Below are 17878 nucleotides of genomic sequence, written 5' to 3'. Positions count from 1 at the left end.
CCCTTTTGACTTTGTGCTATTGCATAATCTTATTGCAGTGTAAGTATCCATTTTCCTTAATTCTTCTCAAAAATTCAAGTAAAAGAAAAGATTGTTCATGCAGGCCTTCACTTTTTTCTCTAGACACATTTTAAGAAGATTTGTACAGAGCCTATTCAGATTTCAACATGTATGGCCAGTATAAGCCCTTGTACACACGGTCGGACATTCCGACAACAAAATCCATCAGATTTTTTCCAACGGATTTTGTCCGAAACTGGTGTTGCATACACACGGTCGGACAAAGTTGTCGGAAAATCTGATCGTTCGTAACGCGATGACGTTATTTAGTTACGACGGGACTACGTTCAGGCTAGTAGCTTTGGTCTAGGAATTTGATCTGAGCATGCGTGACACTTTGTCTGATCGGAATTCTCTACAAACAATCGGACAAAGTCCGATCGGATCATGTTGTCGGAAAATTTTTATATCCAGCTCTCAAACTTTGTTGGTCGGACATTCCGTCGGAAAAAGTCAGATTGCCCACACATGGTTGGATTATCCGACAACACGGTCCAATCGGACATTTTCCATCGGAATGTATGACCGTATGTACAAGGGCTAAGAGTGTTTTGTGCACTATGCATATTTTTATCAGTACAGCCCCAACACTTGATTACCTATTACATAAACTGCATTTAACATATAGGTTCAATTTGGACGTACAACATTTTATATCCAAATTTTCCAGAGCTCTTACCTAAAACCAAAGCCTCTTCTTTCCCATGGTCCCTTCGATCCTCTCCTGTCAGTGAGTCCACAATATTCTGCACCAGGTTGCTTGTAGCTATAGCAATTTCTTCATTATCAACTGCCATAATGCTCAAGATTTTACTGATACCCACAAGATGTAGAATAGCTGTAGCCTTGAGGACAAAACATATGTAATTAAAAACAAGAAAATTCACATACTTTTAAACGACTAAGCTCCCATGACTAAGCTCCTAGGGGCAGAGCGAAACACGTCAAAGCTTAGGTTGCCACTTACACACTCATTTTAGGGACAGCATCGATGTGCGTCTACAGGGAATCCTTTCTTTACCTTCAAAAATATTTTCCTTTGTACATTTCTTTAGAAAATCCTTGATTTTATGAACTTGCAACTTATTCCATGTACTATATTTATATTGCAGATCCGGTCAAACCTTTTTTTGTTCATTATAGTAAGGAAGGGTTAGAACATCTGCCGAGTTTTATTGCTGTTTAAAGCCTTTGAGTATAACTAAAGGCAAAACTTTTTTTTTAGTTTTGGATAGAGTGGAGAGGGATTAGAACACCTGTCAGTTTTTATTGCTGCCAGTGCCCCTGTTAGGGAGATTTGCCCTCTCTATTTGTCCTCTTTACTATTATCATTGAAAGTGAAAGTTAAAGAAAATCTCAGATTATGTGTTGTCCCCAGAAAAGTAATAGATGCATTGGGGGTTATTTACAAAAGGCAAATCCACTTTGCACTGAAAGTGCACTAAGAAGTGCAGTCTCTCTAAATCGAAGGGGTAGATCTGAAATGAGACAGGAAATAAGTGGAAATCTCTCCATAAAGATCAGTAAAAAATACGTCTGTGCTAACCTTTCCCTTAATTTACCCAACACTACGAAAACGATTTGGCTGGTGATACTCTTTTTTTTAAATTAATAAACTTCTTTAGGTAATGAAGTCCCATGCAGGTATCATGAACAATGAGGAATTTAAAGTTTGGCAGGCCTTAGAAGTTACATAAATAGAAAATGACAAGGTCCAAAAAATTGCACACACTTACTCTTGCCCTGTGGCCAGTGCACATGCCAGAAAGAGTCCTCACTGCAGAAAGAATCAGCTCTGGGTCTTTGGTATCCACCAATTCCATTAGAAGGTTCACACCATTGTTCTGGAAAATTCTCTCAGCACCTGCATCCTCCCTGCCCAGAACGATTAGATTGTTGAGAGCCTGCAAAAAAGAGCATTTGAATATTAAGGCCTGATTCACACCTATGCAGGTTGCAGTTTGCATATTTCAAGGGGCATTTTACATTTTTTCAATACATGCTTTTAATCCATTGAAGTCTATGGAACCAAAAACCAATGGCCCTTTCCTTAAAGCGGGATTCCACTGCCGTTTTTTTTTTTTACCTGTGTCACTGGTGGGCGATTCCTACGGTGTCTTTGCAGCCACGATCGGCGGCGTCTTTTTAACCCCCGGCATGACGATTTCATTGCTAAGGAAAACTTTTAAAAAAGCAGTCCGGCGGTTTCCATTTTCACTGTGGGCGTTTGAAGCCCACAGGCATTTACTTCCTGGATGCGATGATGCTGAGCTCCCAGCATCCACCGCTCCATCTCGCACATACTCATTGAGTGTCCTCTTTGTTTTCCTTCCTCTTGCCTCATGTGCTATAGTGGTAATGGCAGATAGAGCTGCCTGCCCACTTTCAAAATGACAATTTCGGCATGACTGTGTCCCCCACGGATTCCTGGGAAATAGCTAAAAAAGTTCCCAGGGACCATTGCGAAGCCGATAAACACGCCTACTCCCATGGGAGGAGAGCCCGGAAGTCAGCATAAACATTAAAAATAAAAGGTAAATACTGCATATTATTTTATTTCAATGGTCATAACTGCATCTATGTTCCAAAGCCATTTGAATAAGATGAACTTGCAATTTTCTGTACAAAACCGCTTTAAAATGCACAGATGTGAATGTGACCCATAGAAACCATGTTAAATGGACTGTAGTGTGTTTCTGCAAAACTGAAAACACACTATAAAATGCATAGGTATGAACCAGGCCTAAGAGAGAGACATCTAAATAATTTTTTTTACCTTTTCTCGTTTTTCCTTTTCACTGTTTGGGTCCAGCAGGATCTCAAACATGTTCTGAACACGAGAGTCAGTGGAGAACTGAAGGCGAAGCTGTGGGAATTAAGAGAGAGAGGTTGATTGTAATGATATACACACAATTTATCTAGATTATTTAATCTCAGTACACAGTATTGTATTAGAGTGGTTGTGTACCCTTACATATTCCAAGTGAAGTGAATGGCCTCAGGTGAAACACAGAGATTAAATAAATCCTCCTACATAAATTGTACCTATTTATCTGCAGGCTTCTCCTCTCTACAGCCGTTCAAAATGCAGAATATATAAAACATGTCTGAGATTTCAGAAAGTAGTAGGTGGAGAGCTAAAGTTACACTTTGCAGAGCTCAGTGAGAGCTGATTGGACGGAAGGGAAACACCTCTTTCACACAGCACACAGGAATAGAGCTGAGGCTGTCAATCACAGGCTGTGTGCTGGTGATTCCTCCCCTGTCACCTTTTTTCTTATGGTTTTAGGAAAATGTGTCAGAAGACACTCATGCAAACAGAAACGCCACTCAGAGCTCTGGATTGAGACAAGTATACACTATAGAGGGATATGCTTTCTTCTTATTTCATGTCTGAGGTTTCCATTCATTTTAAAGTAAATGATATGCCCTATTTGCGTGTGTGGAAATGCACAAAAAACATGCAAAAAAGTGAGCGGTATTGCATGTTCCTGCTATGTGAGGTGTGAACGAAGCCTTATGTGCAATGTGCAGTAACACAACAAAGCCAATCAATTTATTATATTAATCTGATTGCATTCATGCAAAACATAATGATTTGTAAGTGCATTTTTATTTTTAATAAATGATGGTATATATGTTAATGCACTGTGAGCCCTCTCCATTGCTTTTATTATAACAAGCTGTCAGAGACATGAGCCCAATGGGATCAATTTGTCTGGTAAGAGGCCGATTGTAATGGTTTTGAGTACGGTGGTGAAGCACAAGCACCTTTGATTCATTTAATTCACACAAGGAAAATTTCTTTAATCTCTTTGCATGTGGGGCATTTGGAACCACAGATCAACTTTTAGCAGAGAGATTATATGAACTGTGAGAGCATTTTCATATGATCTGGAACATAAGTTTAATCAATCGTATTTGTTGGATCAGAATTAAAATTATATTAATTTTGTAACGTGGTTAATTTATTGCACTTAAAGCGGAACTTCAGTCATTTTTTCATCTTTCCATCTATTAAATCTTTTGCCCTTGTTATTTTAACTTTGGGTAGTAAAACATTTTTTCTTCAGCCGGTAAATCCCTTATACAGCCCATTTCCTGTTTCTTGTCTGAAAAAAAAACCTAAGCTTATGACATCATCCATAGCCCTCTCTCTAACTCTTGTGAGAGTTTGCCAGGAAGGTAGGTGGGGTGAGTCATAAGAGGGCCAATGAGAGCTGCAGAGCTGGAGGTGTGCCTCTGTGTGTCTGTGTAAATCCAGGAAGTGAACAGGCAGCCGCTTCAGCTACCCACAGTTAAAAATTTTACAGCCAGACTCAGTGGAGGGAGATTTCTGTAGCATATTTGGAAAGTACACAATAACAGTATATATAAAATAATATGCAAAGTGCTTGAAGGGAAGCTTCAGAATGGCAAAGAGGTTTTTTATTAATTACATAATTACAAATTATGTGAGCAGACTGACTGACTCTTTAATAGCACATCATATTAGCACTCTTTACACACGCTATTTATGCACATAGCACTTTTATTATGTGGATTCATATAATGGTATGATATTTAGAAAGATAGTTTATATATATTTTATATAGATTTTTTGATGTAGTTTGTTTTCAAAATTGTATGTGAATACTCATAATATAGCAATAAAAACAGCGCACCAGCACATGACTGTATATACTTACCCTAAAAATAAAATGTATATATATACCAGTATAAAGGAGTACTGTATATACAATATATTTTATTGAACTGTGGTGTTACAGCAAGCAGGGTCTTACCTTTTCCTGAATATTAGTACCTAGCCGGTGCAGAGTCTCTACAAAGGTCTTATTCTTTGGCTCTAGTGTTGCACATCTCTGAACATCCTTATATGCTTGGTCCAGCTTCCCTAGTTTCTCCAGAGCCTGGCAGCGTCTGAACAGGGCTTTTATGTCTGATGCATCAACATCGATAGCTGAAAGTGAACAAAACAATTATTTCATTTCAGTGTCTGACCTATTTGTTAATTGCTACTTCATAACCAGTTGATTAGATAAATCCCCTGATTTGAATTATTAGTAAAGTCATAGTTTACAGTAGGGGTGCTCAACCCATTGGATGTTTACCTACTGTTTAAAGCGGGGTTCCCACTTAAAAAAAAAAATTACAAGTCAGCAGCTACAAATACTGCAGCTGACTTTTAATAAGCGGACACGTACCTGTCCCAGGGTCCAACGATGCAGGGGATTGAAGCCCCACTCACCTCCCCCTCCATTCGGCGGGCCGGCATTGTAACTGTGGGTGCCTGGCTGATGCTTCACAGCCGGGCACCCACTGGGCATGCCAGAGCGGCGCTGGGCGCCGTGATTGACCGCGCAATCATGTGGGACCTGTCACATGTCCCAGATGATTGACCAGAGGGAGGGGGCAGAGCTGAGCCCTTCCTGCGCCAAGGGGAAGTGACGTCAAGAGAACAGGCACTGAAGGAGGCAGACTACGAGGGACCCCCTAGCAACAGCCATTTAGAGGTGAGTAAAAAAATAAAAATAATTTCCACATTTTATTTTTTTTATTTTTTTTAGGCACATTAATGATTTTTTTTTGGAGGTGAAACACCACTTTAATTTCATTCACAAAAAGAAAGAGTGAATGACACTAGTGTGAACAAGCACTCTATGTCTATTGCAGCGGTGGCAGTAGAATAATGGATAGGATCAGTTCCTGTATATGCCATCTCTGCCACCCCTCCTGTCCAATTGTAAAACAGAATGTGACAGGGAGGCTGTCTGGGCCCCCTGGAGCATAACATTGCAACCTCTGACGCTACATCAGTGGTTGGGAGGGGGGTATAAAAACATGCCTCAACTATGGGGTTTTACCGCCCCACAAACCGCAAATATAAGGCTGCTTTCACACTGATAACCTGCAGTTTACTCGCACCATGGATGCAGCGCAGTGTACCTACAGCTTTCCTGTGCGTTAGCTGCGCTTTGCCATAGATTTCTGTTACATCTTGCAGGTGTGGTGCACTTTCTGAAGGCTCACTAAAGCTCCTGCATTCAAGAATTTTGGTGCGGTTTCAGAAAGCACACCAAAGCCGCAGGATATAATAGAAGTCTATGGCTCAGAGCAGCTTAGCCCTTGTACACACGGTCAGACATTCCGACAACAACGATGGATTTTGTACGAAACTGGTGTTGCATACACACGATCGGACAAAGTTGTCGGAAAATCCGATCATTCGGAATGTGATGACGTTAGTTCGTTGCGACGGGAATACATTGCGGCTAGTAGCCAATAGCTTTCGTCTCGTAATTTGATCTGAGCATGCGTGGCACTTTGTCAGATCGGAATTCTCTACAGGTGAAAATTTTACATCCAGCTCTCAAACTTTGTTGGTTGGACATTCCGACGGAAAAAGTCAGATGTAGCCCACACACGGTCGGATTATCCGACAACATGGTCCGATCGGACCTTTCCCGTCGAATTTCCAACCGTGTGTACAAGGGCTTAGCCATAGGAAAACCACAGGCGCACTGCACCCGCAGATCAGCGTGAAATCAGCTTAATAGTTGTTAACCCTTTAATACAGTAGGTGCTAATATGCCCATTGCAAATGCACAATGTATTTGATGTTTAATACACTGACCTTCTTTTCCTCTTGCAGCTTCTGCTGGCATCACTCTCCAGGCTGCTAGAAAGATCGCAGATGAAGTGCACTTGGTATCACACCGGAGAGGAGCTAGTGCTAAGGAGGAAGGATCAGCTTATGCAGCTCCTGCTCTCTATGCGGCTGCCTGTTTCCTCCACTGCCGATGCCCGCTCATCGTACTCTGAAGCTCTGGGATAGCAAGTCTTCAAACCCGTTGATAACAGTGTTAATTTTAGTCTTAAGACTAAAATAGCATTTTAGTTTTAGTCCCATTTTAGGCTTCTGCAATTGGTTTAATTTTAGTCACATTTAGTCGACTAAATCTCCAGTACATTTTATTTGACTAAAATGTCCTACATTTAAATAGACTAAAATCTCCAGTACATTTCAGTAATTGCAATTTAGTTGTAGTCATAGTCTTTTGACTAAAATGGCATTTTAGTTTTAGTCTCATTTTAGTCTTTTGACTAAAATGGCTTTTAATTGTATTCGTATTTTAGTCATCTCAATTGTTTTAGTTTTAGTCGTATTTTAGTCAACTAAAATAGTATTCATTTAGTCGACTAAAATGTTTTAGTCGTTTTAGTCGACTAAATTAACACTGGTTGATCACGATCTGGGCTTGCTGACCTGCTATCCCAGAGCATGAGCATGCGCTTCTCTGGTTTGAGGTCATGGGTCACATCAGAGGGCTTTGTGCCAGGGGTTGAGCACCCTTGGTTTACAGATATAAGGCAGTCAAGCAAAATATTCTGCTGTTTGTTTGTTTTTTTGTTTTTGTTTTTTTACACGTCTTACCTTTAGTGGCATCTGAGGCTGCCTGAACAAAATTTTCCTGGAGAAAAGAAAAGGATGCAGGTGAACTAATTTTACTGAACGTTTGCTCTCAGCACAAAACCGCTCAAAAAACATTAGGCTAAATGTACAAAGTTTAAATGCAAGGATAAGGATTTTTATCTTAGTCGCATGATTGTAATTTTCTAATTTTTTTACACAGTTACATTGGACAAACGTGGACCAATTTAACTATGCATTGTGCCATAGCTGGTTGATCCCCACTGGAAGCTAGAAATCACTGGAGTAGGCACCACCACTACTGATTGCTGCTGGCCTCCAGCTCCTGTGCTGAGTGGCAGCCCTGCTACTTAGTGAATATAGGAGGCTACTTGGTGACTGCACAGACGTCATTCATAGAAAACATTTTTCTCAGTGAATGCAAAGTGTTTTCTAAATGGACAAGTTGAAGAGGCAGGGTGATGATGTCACTATCGCCACCTCATCCAATCAGAGAATGCTTTACATTCTCTAAGGACATGGAAAGTGTTCTGTGCGTGATGTGTCCAGTTACAGCAGGGTATTTGCTTGCAGGGCCACTGATAAAGCAGTACAGCCAGCCCTCCTGTACTGGGCCCAGGTCCCATCAGTTCAAAAGGAGGGCCCAGGCACCTGCTGAGCAGGAAGGCCAGCTGTACTGTCTTAGTGCAGACACCAATTGTCTTCTGCTTTCCCCTGCAACGTTGCCAGCTTCTCTCTCTGGCTGCACTGCAGGGGAGTGGTTCTAGCCCATGCACCCTTTCCATCTGCTGTCCGGGCCCCCCTTTGTGCTCCTTTCCCCCACAGCGCTGCAGGCTTCTATCCTCTCCTCTCCCTCTGGAAGCTGCTGCGAGCACACATATTTATTGGCCCCTTCCTTTCCTGAATGAATACAGTGAGTGATCAATACCAATCAATCTTGTATCCATTCATCACTGAAGCATAGTAAACTGTGTTCAATATTCTTCAGCTTGTGAATGAGCAAGAAGCTTCAGAGCGCTTCCAATTCATTCATCGTTGCAACTGAGGCAGCAAAGAAAGGGACTGATAAATGTCCTCGGTAATTTCTGGCTGTCAGGTAGGCTGTATGGGGCCCAGTGATTTCTAACAGTAGCCCTGGTTGCTTGGCACAGGACCTAGGAGCTAGTAGGGATCACTGTTGTAGCAGAGCAAGTTTGACCAATGTAACTATCCAAAAATAGCCATATCTGGAATTTGGCTTAAATTAATTCACAGTCACTATTAAACTGATTCCAGATTATGTTTTTTAACCAACTTTTTTTTATAAACCATGGTAAAAAAATAGACATACATAGATTAACATAGTATAATAGACAAAGAGGCCAAAAAAAAGAGAGAACAGCTTAGCATACAGTGTAAAGGACTTTGAGGTCTGACCACTGCATCCCTCACTTCTATACTATCTCTCCATCCCTGCAATTAGGAGATGTTGAGGGATCTTGAGAGGCATACCAGAAGGAAGCAATTAGGACAAAACCATGTCCAGGCACAATTGTTCTCCCACTGATAAGCCTGAGACAAAGGTTACTGCAGTTAGCCTTCTTCACAAAGTTGAGCTTGCCACACACTAGTGAATTAAGAAACTAGTGAAGTAACGTTCATATAGACTTTTGTAGGAATACACTGTTATGCCGCGTACACACGACTGTTTTTTCCATCAGAATAAACTCTGACGGTTTTTTCAACAGAGTTCCGACAGAGTTCTGCTCAAACAGACTTGCCTACGCACGATCACACCAAAGTCTGATCTTTTAGAACACAATGACGTACAACGGGACTAGAAAAAGGAAGTTCAATAGCCAGTAGCCAATAGCTGCCCTTGCGTCGTTTTTGGTCTGTGGGAACAACATACAGACGAATGGTTTTCCCCTATAGGAATTGATTCCGTCGGAAAGATTTAAAACATGTTCTATTTCTAGGTCCATCAGACACTATCGGAATATCCGATGAAATGATTCCGTCGAACCTTTTCTGATGGAAAGTCCGACCGTGTGTACACGGCATTAGAAATGAGTTTGTTCCAGAAAAAAATTCCCATCTTGCTCCTTTGAATTTTCCTGTCACTGTGGTGGAAAACGAATGTCGGTTTTGACCCCACCAATGATTAGAAAATTGAATGAATGTTCTTAAAACTAAAAATCTTGCATGAAATTCTACTAGAGTATGGGCAGCATAACACAGACACATGAGGCAAGCATTCATGTTTAGGGACCAGGAGGCTGGCATAGATAACTCAGGAAACTTGGCTCTGCATATCTGACTGTTCTGATGTCAGAGAAGGCCTAAACTCCTTGCACCTTCTGCAGGGTGCTGGCTGAGGCAAGGTACCCATATGAACCCGTGGATGTTGATTACTTCCACAGCCTCTCTGGTCTTCTTAGCCCCCGTACACACGGTCAGACATTGTGAAGGAAAATGTCCGATCGGACCGTGTTATCGGATAATCCGACCGCGTGTGAGCTACATCAGACTTTTTCCGTCGGAATGTCCGACCAACAAAAGTTTGAGAGCTGGATATAAAATTTTCGAACAACATGATCCGATCGGACAAAGTCCGATCGTTTGTAGAGAAAAGTAGGAAAGGAAAGTCTGATCGTGTGTACGCGGCATTACTCTTCTTCAACAATTAGAGTAAATAGCTGTAGGTGCGGTTTATTTTTCTTATAACATACCTTTTTAAGATAACAGGCTGATCTGTTACGATACAAGAGGGCCAGCAGCTTCTTATCTTTAGCAAGTTTTATGGCTTTGCTGTAGCAATCAATAGCTTGGCCATAATCATTTTCCTTGAAAAACGTATTTCCATCTTCTTTAAGCTGAATTGGGTCTTCCATCTGAAAAAAAAAATAAAAATAAATAAATAAATAAATACATTGTAGAGACACCTTAGGGATGATCTCTATCTAGCATTACCTAGCATAAGCCACTAGATGGGGCAGACTATACAACACAACAGCAATGTGTGCCTACTGCTATACAACGACAGTAAAATAAAACAACTTATATATCATCAATAGCAGTTTATTACTGCATATGCCAATGTTAGAATCAATAAATACATGTTTATTCTATATGTAATAGGATTACAAAGCCATAGTACAAGAAAAAAAATTTCAGCTACAATTTGTGTCATCAGAAAACTTTATAGATAGACTTACGCTGTCTGCAAATTGATTGTATATCAGACACAGACTGTGACTACAGAGGTCTGGGAAATATCCTACACACTACACATTTGTCTGATAAACAGCTGTGTGTATTCAGATGACAGACAGCTTACTATATATGGAAAGTAAGTTGTCCCCAGGGGGACAAGTGGTCCTGTCACCTGTTCACAGACCAACACACAACAATGTCTTCACTAATTACAGAAAATTCAGATTTTTTGTATTTTTTAAATTAGAAATTGGGGCAATTTAATAAAGTGTTTGCAATGCTTTCCTGGCATTATAACTGCATTAGAAATCACATCAATAGTTCATGAATAAAAATGAAAGTGTATGAGTTAAGGAGTAAATATCAATGGCTTTGATGGGGCTTATGCAATAAACAGCAAAAGTATCCACGCTTTAACTGTAAGGTGCAGTAAACAGAATTTTATTAATTAAAGCCAGAACAGGGCAAAGCTCATTTTGATTGGTTGCTATGACTTACTGAACCTAAGCTGGCTATACACTATACAATCTGATTTCACAATCTCCTTTAGATCCACCAAAATGTTGTAATATAAGGACAAACCTAACCAATGCATTCAATATATCAAATTAGGCAGGCCTTTGCACTACATAGTTGATGATAGATCTAAAGGAGATTGTACAATCAGATGTAACATGTATAGTAAGCTTTAAGCTGGCCATATAAGGTTCAAATCTTGGCCGGTTTAGTAGCAACTGACTGAAATTCGAATCATGTATGGTCAGGCTGAATGCAACCAAGCCGATCAATCAATCAACTTGAGTACAACCAGCCTGTCCGCTGAAAAATCTCTAGCCTGCCATCCAACATTTGTTGGCAGAAAGTTGGACAACAATTGATGAAGCGTACGGATTTTAGGAAAATCCGATCCTGTGTACTAGCCTTTAGGATAAGTGAATATTCTAGCCAAAAGAATGAGTTTGCTTGCATTACACTTCTGAAAGCAATATGCCCATAAACACACATAATTGCTTGTAATTACATGTCAAACAAGCATTTTGTTATTCCAGATTTTCCTCCTGAAAGAAAGATCCAGCATAGATGATGAGTATTATAATGTGCCAGTATACATTAGTCTTATACTGTAATATTTAATATACGAAGTGTAGAATTGTATTATATGTAATGATTTATGTGTGCATACAAGTAAAATATCATAAAATTAGGTGGTTACATGGTATTTAGATAGAAATTACTTAAACAATCTGACGACCAAATCAAGCATCGTGGTAGACTACCTATAGGCAAAGGACATGAAAATAAACGGCGAAATTTAAAAAGTAACCACATATTAATATTATTATTATCAGAAGTAATAAAGGCAAATAAAACAAGAAATAAAAGGTGTCATTAATAAACATACATCATAATAAAGACATTAATAAGTTCTCGATGTGTCCAATAGATAGACAATGCAGTTGATTTTTTTGTATTACATAAATGGTATATCCTCACTACAAAAATTTCTACTGTGATCTCAGCCTATAAACATACCTTGACTGGCATATGGGATCTTGGACTTTTCGCAGCACTTCTCAGGCAGCTTGTGTCCTCTGTGATATATATAGAAGTGAATGAAATGGTCCAGGACTGTGGAATGCTGGGACACCAGACACACACGGGGGTGTCCTCTTATAAATAAATATTTAAAGAATTGATAGACAAAATCTTCATTGATTAATTATCAGACATACGTTTAAGCTAAACAAAGTTTGTTCTTGTTTCACATGTTGGTACACAAATGTGCATGCAAAGAATTGTAGAGCACTTAAGTAGTGGTAGACCCCCCTGTTGGTGTTATCAAAGCCACCTGCCCTGCCATTTATGGAGGTGACTGAAAGCTGACCACTGGGACAGCTAGAGGCATGAAGCTGATATAGTGGGAGATGATCCAGAGCAGCTGTCAAAGCTGGAGGTGCCTAGTAGCTTCTGGAAAATGAAGTGTGCCCATGTCACTAGTCCAGGCTCATCCACTCCTAGTTTTCTTTCTTCTTCTCTGTTATGACGCTGCAGTTTCTATGTCTGCCATCCCATCATCCCATGGCCTATCTGATTTATTATTTCCCAACCAAAAAAAGATTACGTTCTCTAGCAAGTAAAATCAGTATATATATTCTGCAGACCCTTTATATATATACAGTATCTTACAAAAGTGAGTACACCCTTCAAATTTGTGTTAATATTTTCTACCATCTTTTCATGTGACAACACTGAAGAAATTACACTTTGCTGCAATGTAAAGTAGTGAGTGTACAGCTTGTATAACAGTGTACATTTGCTGTCCCCCTCATCGCACTCATCGCACAGCCATTAATGTCTAAACCACTGGCAACAAAAGTGAGTACACCCCGAAGTAAAAATGTCCAATTTGGGCCCAAAGTGTCAATATTTTGTATGGCCACCATTATTTTCCAGCACTGCTTTAACCCTCTTGGTCATGGAGTTCACCAGAGCTTCACAGGTTGCCACTGGAGTCCTCTCCATTCCTCCACAACGACATCATGAAGCTGGTGGATGTTATAGACCTTACCCTCCCCCACCTTCCATTTGAGGATGCCCCACAGATGCTCAATAGGATTTAGGTCTGGAGACATGCTTGGCCAGTCCATCACCTTTACCCTCAGCTTCTTTAGCAGTGGTCGTCTCATAGGTGTGTTTGGGGTTGTTATCATGTTGGAATACTGCCCTGCAGCCCAGTCTCCAAAGGGAGGGGATCAGCTCTGCTTTAGTATGTAACAGTGCATTGGTATTCATGGTTCCCTCAATGAACTGTAGCTCCACATCGCCGGCAGCACTCATGCAGCCCCAGACTATGACACTCTCACCACCATGCTTAACTGTAGGCAAGACACACTTGTCTTTGCACTCCTCACCTGGTTGCCGCCACACACGCTTGACACCATCTGAACCAAATTAGTTTATCTTGGTCTCATCAGACCACAGGACATGGTTCCAGTAATCCATGACCTTAGTCTGTTTGTCTTCAGCAAACTGTTTGCAGGCTTTCTTGTGCATCATCTTTAGAAGAGGCTTCCTTCTGGGACAACAGCCATGCAGACCAATTTGATGCAGTGTGCGGCGTATGATCTGAGCACTGACAAACTGAGCCCCCCACCCCTTCAACCTCTGCAGCAATGCTGGCAGCACTTATACGTCTATTTCCTAAAGACAACCTCTGGATATGACGCTGAGCACGTGCACTCAACTTCTTTGGTCGACCATGGCGAAGCCTGTTCTGAGTGGAACCTGTCCTGTTAAGCCACTGTATTGTCTTGGCCACCATGCTGCAGCTCAGTTTCAGGGTCTTGGCAACCTTCTTATAGCCTAGACCATCTTTATGTAGAGCAACATTTCTTTTTTTCAGCTCCTCTGAGAGTTCTTTGCCGTGGGGTGCCATGTTGAACTTCCAGTGACCAGTATGAGAGAGTGAGAGTGATAACACCAAATTTAACACACTTGCTCCCCATTCGCACCTGAGACCTTCTAACACTATTGAATCACATGACACTGGGGAGGGAAAATGGCTAATTGGGCCCAATTTGAACATTTTTATCTAGGGGTTTCATCTTTTGTTGCCAGCGGTTTAGACATTAATGGCTATGTGTGGAGTTATTTTGAGGGAACAGCAAATTTACACTGTTATACAAGCTGTACACTCATTACTTTACATTGAAGCAGAGTGTAATTTACCTGTGGGTTTTTCTTTGTAACCTGAGCAATTCATCCGCCAGTTGCTGTTGCAGTCTTTCTTGGTCTATCTAACCTTGGCTTGATATCAAAAATGCCCACCATTTTCCACTTTCTAATAAGTGATTAAACAGTACTGACTGGCATATTCAAGGCTTTTGATATCTTTTTATATCCTTTTCTATCTTTGCAAAGTTTCATTACCTTGTTATGCAGGTCTTTTGACTGTTCTTTTTTAACTCCTCATGGCTCAGTGTCTAGCCTGCTTAGTGCATCCATGTGAGAGCTAACAAACTCATTGACTATTTATACACAGACACTAATTGTGATTTAAAAAGCCACAAATGTGGGAAATTATCCTTTAATTGCCCTTTTAACCTGTGTGTACCACCTTCTGTGTCTGTACCAAGGCCAAACATTCCAGGGTATGTAAACTTTTGATCAGGGCCATTTTGGTGATTTCTGTTATTATTATGATTTAAAAGGGACCCAAAAAATATATGATAATAAATGGCTTCATATAAATGCCATCCATAAATACATATTTACTTGTAAAATCCTTTTCTTTGAGTACATCATGGGACACAGAGTTAGGCTAATATTCATTACCTACTGGGTTATACGCCATCTCTAGGTGAATGGACACTGGTAGACAAAGTCTTAGACAGGAAGCAAACCACTATATAACCCCTCCCATACAGGAAGTACTTCAGTTTTGTAGCAAGCACTGAATCCTCAAAAAAGAGGGGAAGGATGTGTTCCATGATGTACTCAAAGAAAAGGATTTTACAGGTAAGTATGACAAGTATGACAAAAAATGCTTTTTTCTTTTTCAAACATCATGGGACATAGAATTAGGCTAATATTCATTACCTACTGGGAAGTCACAAAGCAATAGTCTTGAGGGGAGGGAGACACCCTTCTAAACAATAGCCATCAGACCTTATATGGCACACTGTGGCCGAAAGCCGAATCCTCTGCTGCTCGAACATCCACTTGATAAAATTTTGTGAACGTGTGCACTGAAGACCAGGTAGCAGCCTTACAAATCTGAGCCACAGATACCCGATGGTGAAAAGCCCAGGAGGTTCTTACGCCCCTGGTAGAATGGTCTCTCACCCTAAAGGGAGGAGCTTTACGTTTCAGACCATAGGCCTGAATGACCAATTGACAGACCCAATTGGCAAAGGAAGCCTTGGAAGCTGCCTGCCCCTTCTTGGATCCGTTTGGTAAAACAAAAAAGGAGTCTGATCCTCGGATCTCCGCAGATCTAGACAAATAAACCTTGACTGCCCAAACAATGTCCAAGGAATGCAGTTGTCTCTCTTCCGCCTAACGAGGCTGAGAGAAAAAAAGAAGGCAAAATAATGTCCTTATTTAAATGAAAGGCTGACACCACTTTTGGCAAAAAGGATGGAACAGGTCGTAACACGACACTGTCATGGTGAAGAATCAAGTATGGTTCCTTGCATAAAAGGGTCGCCAACTCCGACACCCTTCTAGCCGAGGTAATGGCCATCAGGAAGGCTAGCTTGTGTGACAGCAAGTCTAATGGAATTTCCTTGATAGGCTCAAATGGTTGTTTCTGTAACACAGACAGCACCAAGTCCCAAGGACACATAGGTGACCTAATGGGGGGAAGCAAGTAAAACCTGCATGAAGGTTCGGATAAGTGAATGGGAGGCTAAAAGCCTTTGGAAGAATACTGACAGGGCCAAAATCTGACCTCTGATTGTACTCAAAGCCAATCTGATTTCCACAGCTGACTGTAGAAAAGAGAGAATTTTCCCAATCACGTATTTCGGAGGATGCCATTTTCTGGCTTCACACCAAGCAATTTAAGTCTTCCAGACCTTATTATAGATCTTCCTAATGACAGCTTTTCTAGCATTTATTAGGGTAGACACCACTGGTCCCAAGATGCCACGGTCCTTCAACACCCTGGCTTTAATAGCAAAGCTATCAAATTTAGAGAATGTAAATTGGGGTGGAAGATAGGACCTTGAAACAGTAGATCGGGAAGACGTGGAAGCGTCCATGGCCTGTCTATTGTCAGTCTCACAATCTCCAGGAACCAGGACCTTCTGGGCCGGGCTGGTGCCACCAGAATGACTGGAACTCACTCTCTCCGAATCCTGCGCAACAAATGTGGAAGGAGAGGGATCGGGGGAAAGCATAAACTAGGGAGTACTGGCTCCATAGAACTACCAGAGCATCTACTGGGATTGCCAGGGGATTCCATTTTTCAGGACACAAACTGCTGTAGCGTGTTGTTGAACTTGGATGCCAATAGGTCAACCTCTGCCGATCCCTAATGCTGGCAAATTTCCTGGAACACCCCTGGGTGTAGGGACCATTCCCCCGGGCAGATCTGCTGGCGGCTGAGATAATCTGCCTTCCAGTTCTCTAATCCGGGGATATGGACTACCAATAGAATCTGCACATGTCCCTCTGCCCAAGCTAGTATGTGGTTATGATCCAGTTTAAGCTTTCCACATTCACATTGTGCAGTTTATGCCCTGTTCTAGAGCCAGTATTGAGTGATCTCTGAGCAGGAGGTCGTCCAGATACCCGAGCACCAAGATCCCTTGGGCCCTTAAAAGACCCAGTACTGGTACTAAAACCTTTGTGAATGAACAAATAATAATAAAATAATAATAAAGAAACTATTTTGAGACTAATCCTGAATAGTCCTCACCACATCCCAGAAAATATTGGAAATAGAAGGATGCCCAAAGGGATTGTACAGGCAGGGAGCCAAAAATAGGATGATCAGAAAAGTAATACAAAAAGTATAAAAAAATATAAATTTTATTTGTAACGCGTTTTTCTAAATGTAGGGTTACAACTGAACTACAGTTTGGTTTGGGTACAATTGTTTAAATTTGGACCTCAGCATCAGTCTGATTGGACTATGAGATGTTCAGCCTGTCCACAGGGGGCACTGTCTTCTGGCAGGTATGGAACTACAGTCTGGTTGGATGCTTTAAGATTACTCTCTCTCGGAGCCCGCCCAGTGGGAGTGGCGCTCTTGCTGTGCTTTCTGGGAGAGGGTACTTAAGATGTAGATGTCACGAGGTTCCGGTCCAGAAGGATGTGCTCACTTCATGGTCCTGGTCCACCCGACTTGTTGTCTCAGGGCTGGCTAGCCTGAGACAAGGAAACTAAAGGAGGATTCTGTGGTGTTTGGGTGCTGTCTCCGGTTTTGGAGAGACCCAGTAACTTCAAGCTATCCAGGGGAGGACGCTTCAGAAGAAGGCCACGTACGGGTTGGTTTCTTAGCAAGAGCCTGGAGGAGCTGAAGTACCTAAGAGAATCCGGTCTCGTGGATTTCGCCAAGCTGGCTGAATGATCCAGGTATCACATGAGTGTTCTACAAGCTTATGCCGCGTACACACGGTCGAACTGTTTGACGTACTTAGTCCGTCATACAATCCGACGTACAATCCGGCGTACTTTACACCA

The 17878-nt window shown here is 41.3% G+C and overlaps 1 protein-coding gene across 1 annotated transcript in view; it reads right to left on the bottom strand.

Moving 5' to 3' along the window:
* The window catches only part of UNC45B (unc-45 myosin chaperone B), a 34106-nt gene extending 21668 nt beyond the window's left edge, over window positions 1-12438 (bottom strand). The window contains exons 1-7 of the mRNA XM_077482162.1: window positions 12221-12438; window positions 10204-10365; window positions 7496-7532; window positions 4845-5020; window positions 2837-2926; window positions 1797-1964; window positions 740-905 (exon numbers count right to left, since the gene is read on the bottom strand). Coding sequence (XP_077338288.1) covers window positions 740-905; window positions 1797-1964; window positions 2837-2926; window positions 4845-5020; window positions 7496-7532; window positions 10204-10365; window positions 12221-12232 — 811 coding nt within the window. The 5' untranslated portion in view covers window positions 12233-12438. The remainder of the gene's footprint in view (window positions 1-739; window positions 906-1796; window positions 1965-2836; window positions 2927-4844; window positions 5021-7495; window positions 7533-10203; window positions 10366-12220) is intronic.
* Between the last annotated feature and the right edge of the window lie 5440 nt (window positions 12439-17878).

Source organism: Lithobates pipiens, unplaced genomic scaffold, assembly GCF_037356315.1.
Source record: "Lithobates pipiens isolate NorthernLeopardFrog02 unplaced genomic scaffold, aLitPip1_a1.2 Scaffold_16, whole genome shotgun sequence".
NCBI lineage: Eukaryota > Metazoa > Chordata > Amphibia > Anura > Ranidae > Lithobates > Lithobates pipiens.
This window is presented reverse-complemented; position numbering and strand designations above follow the sequence as displayed.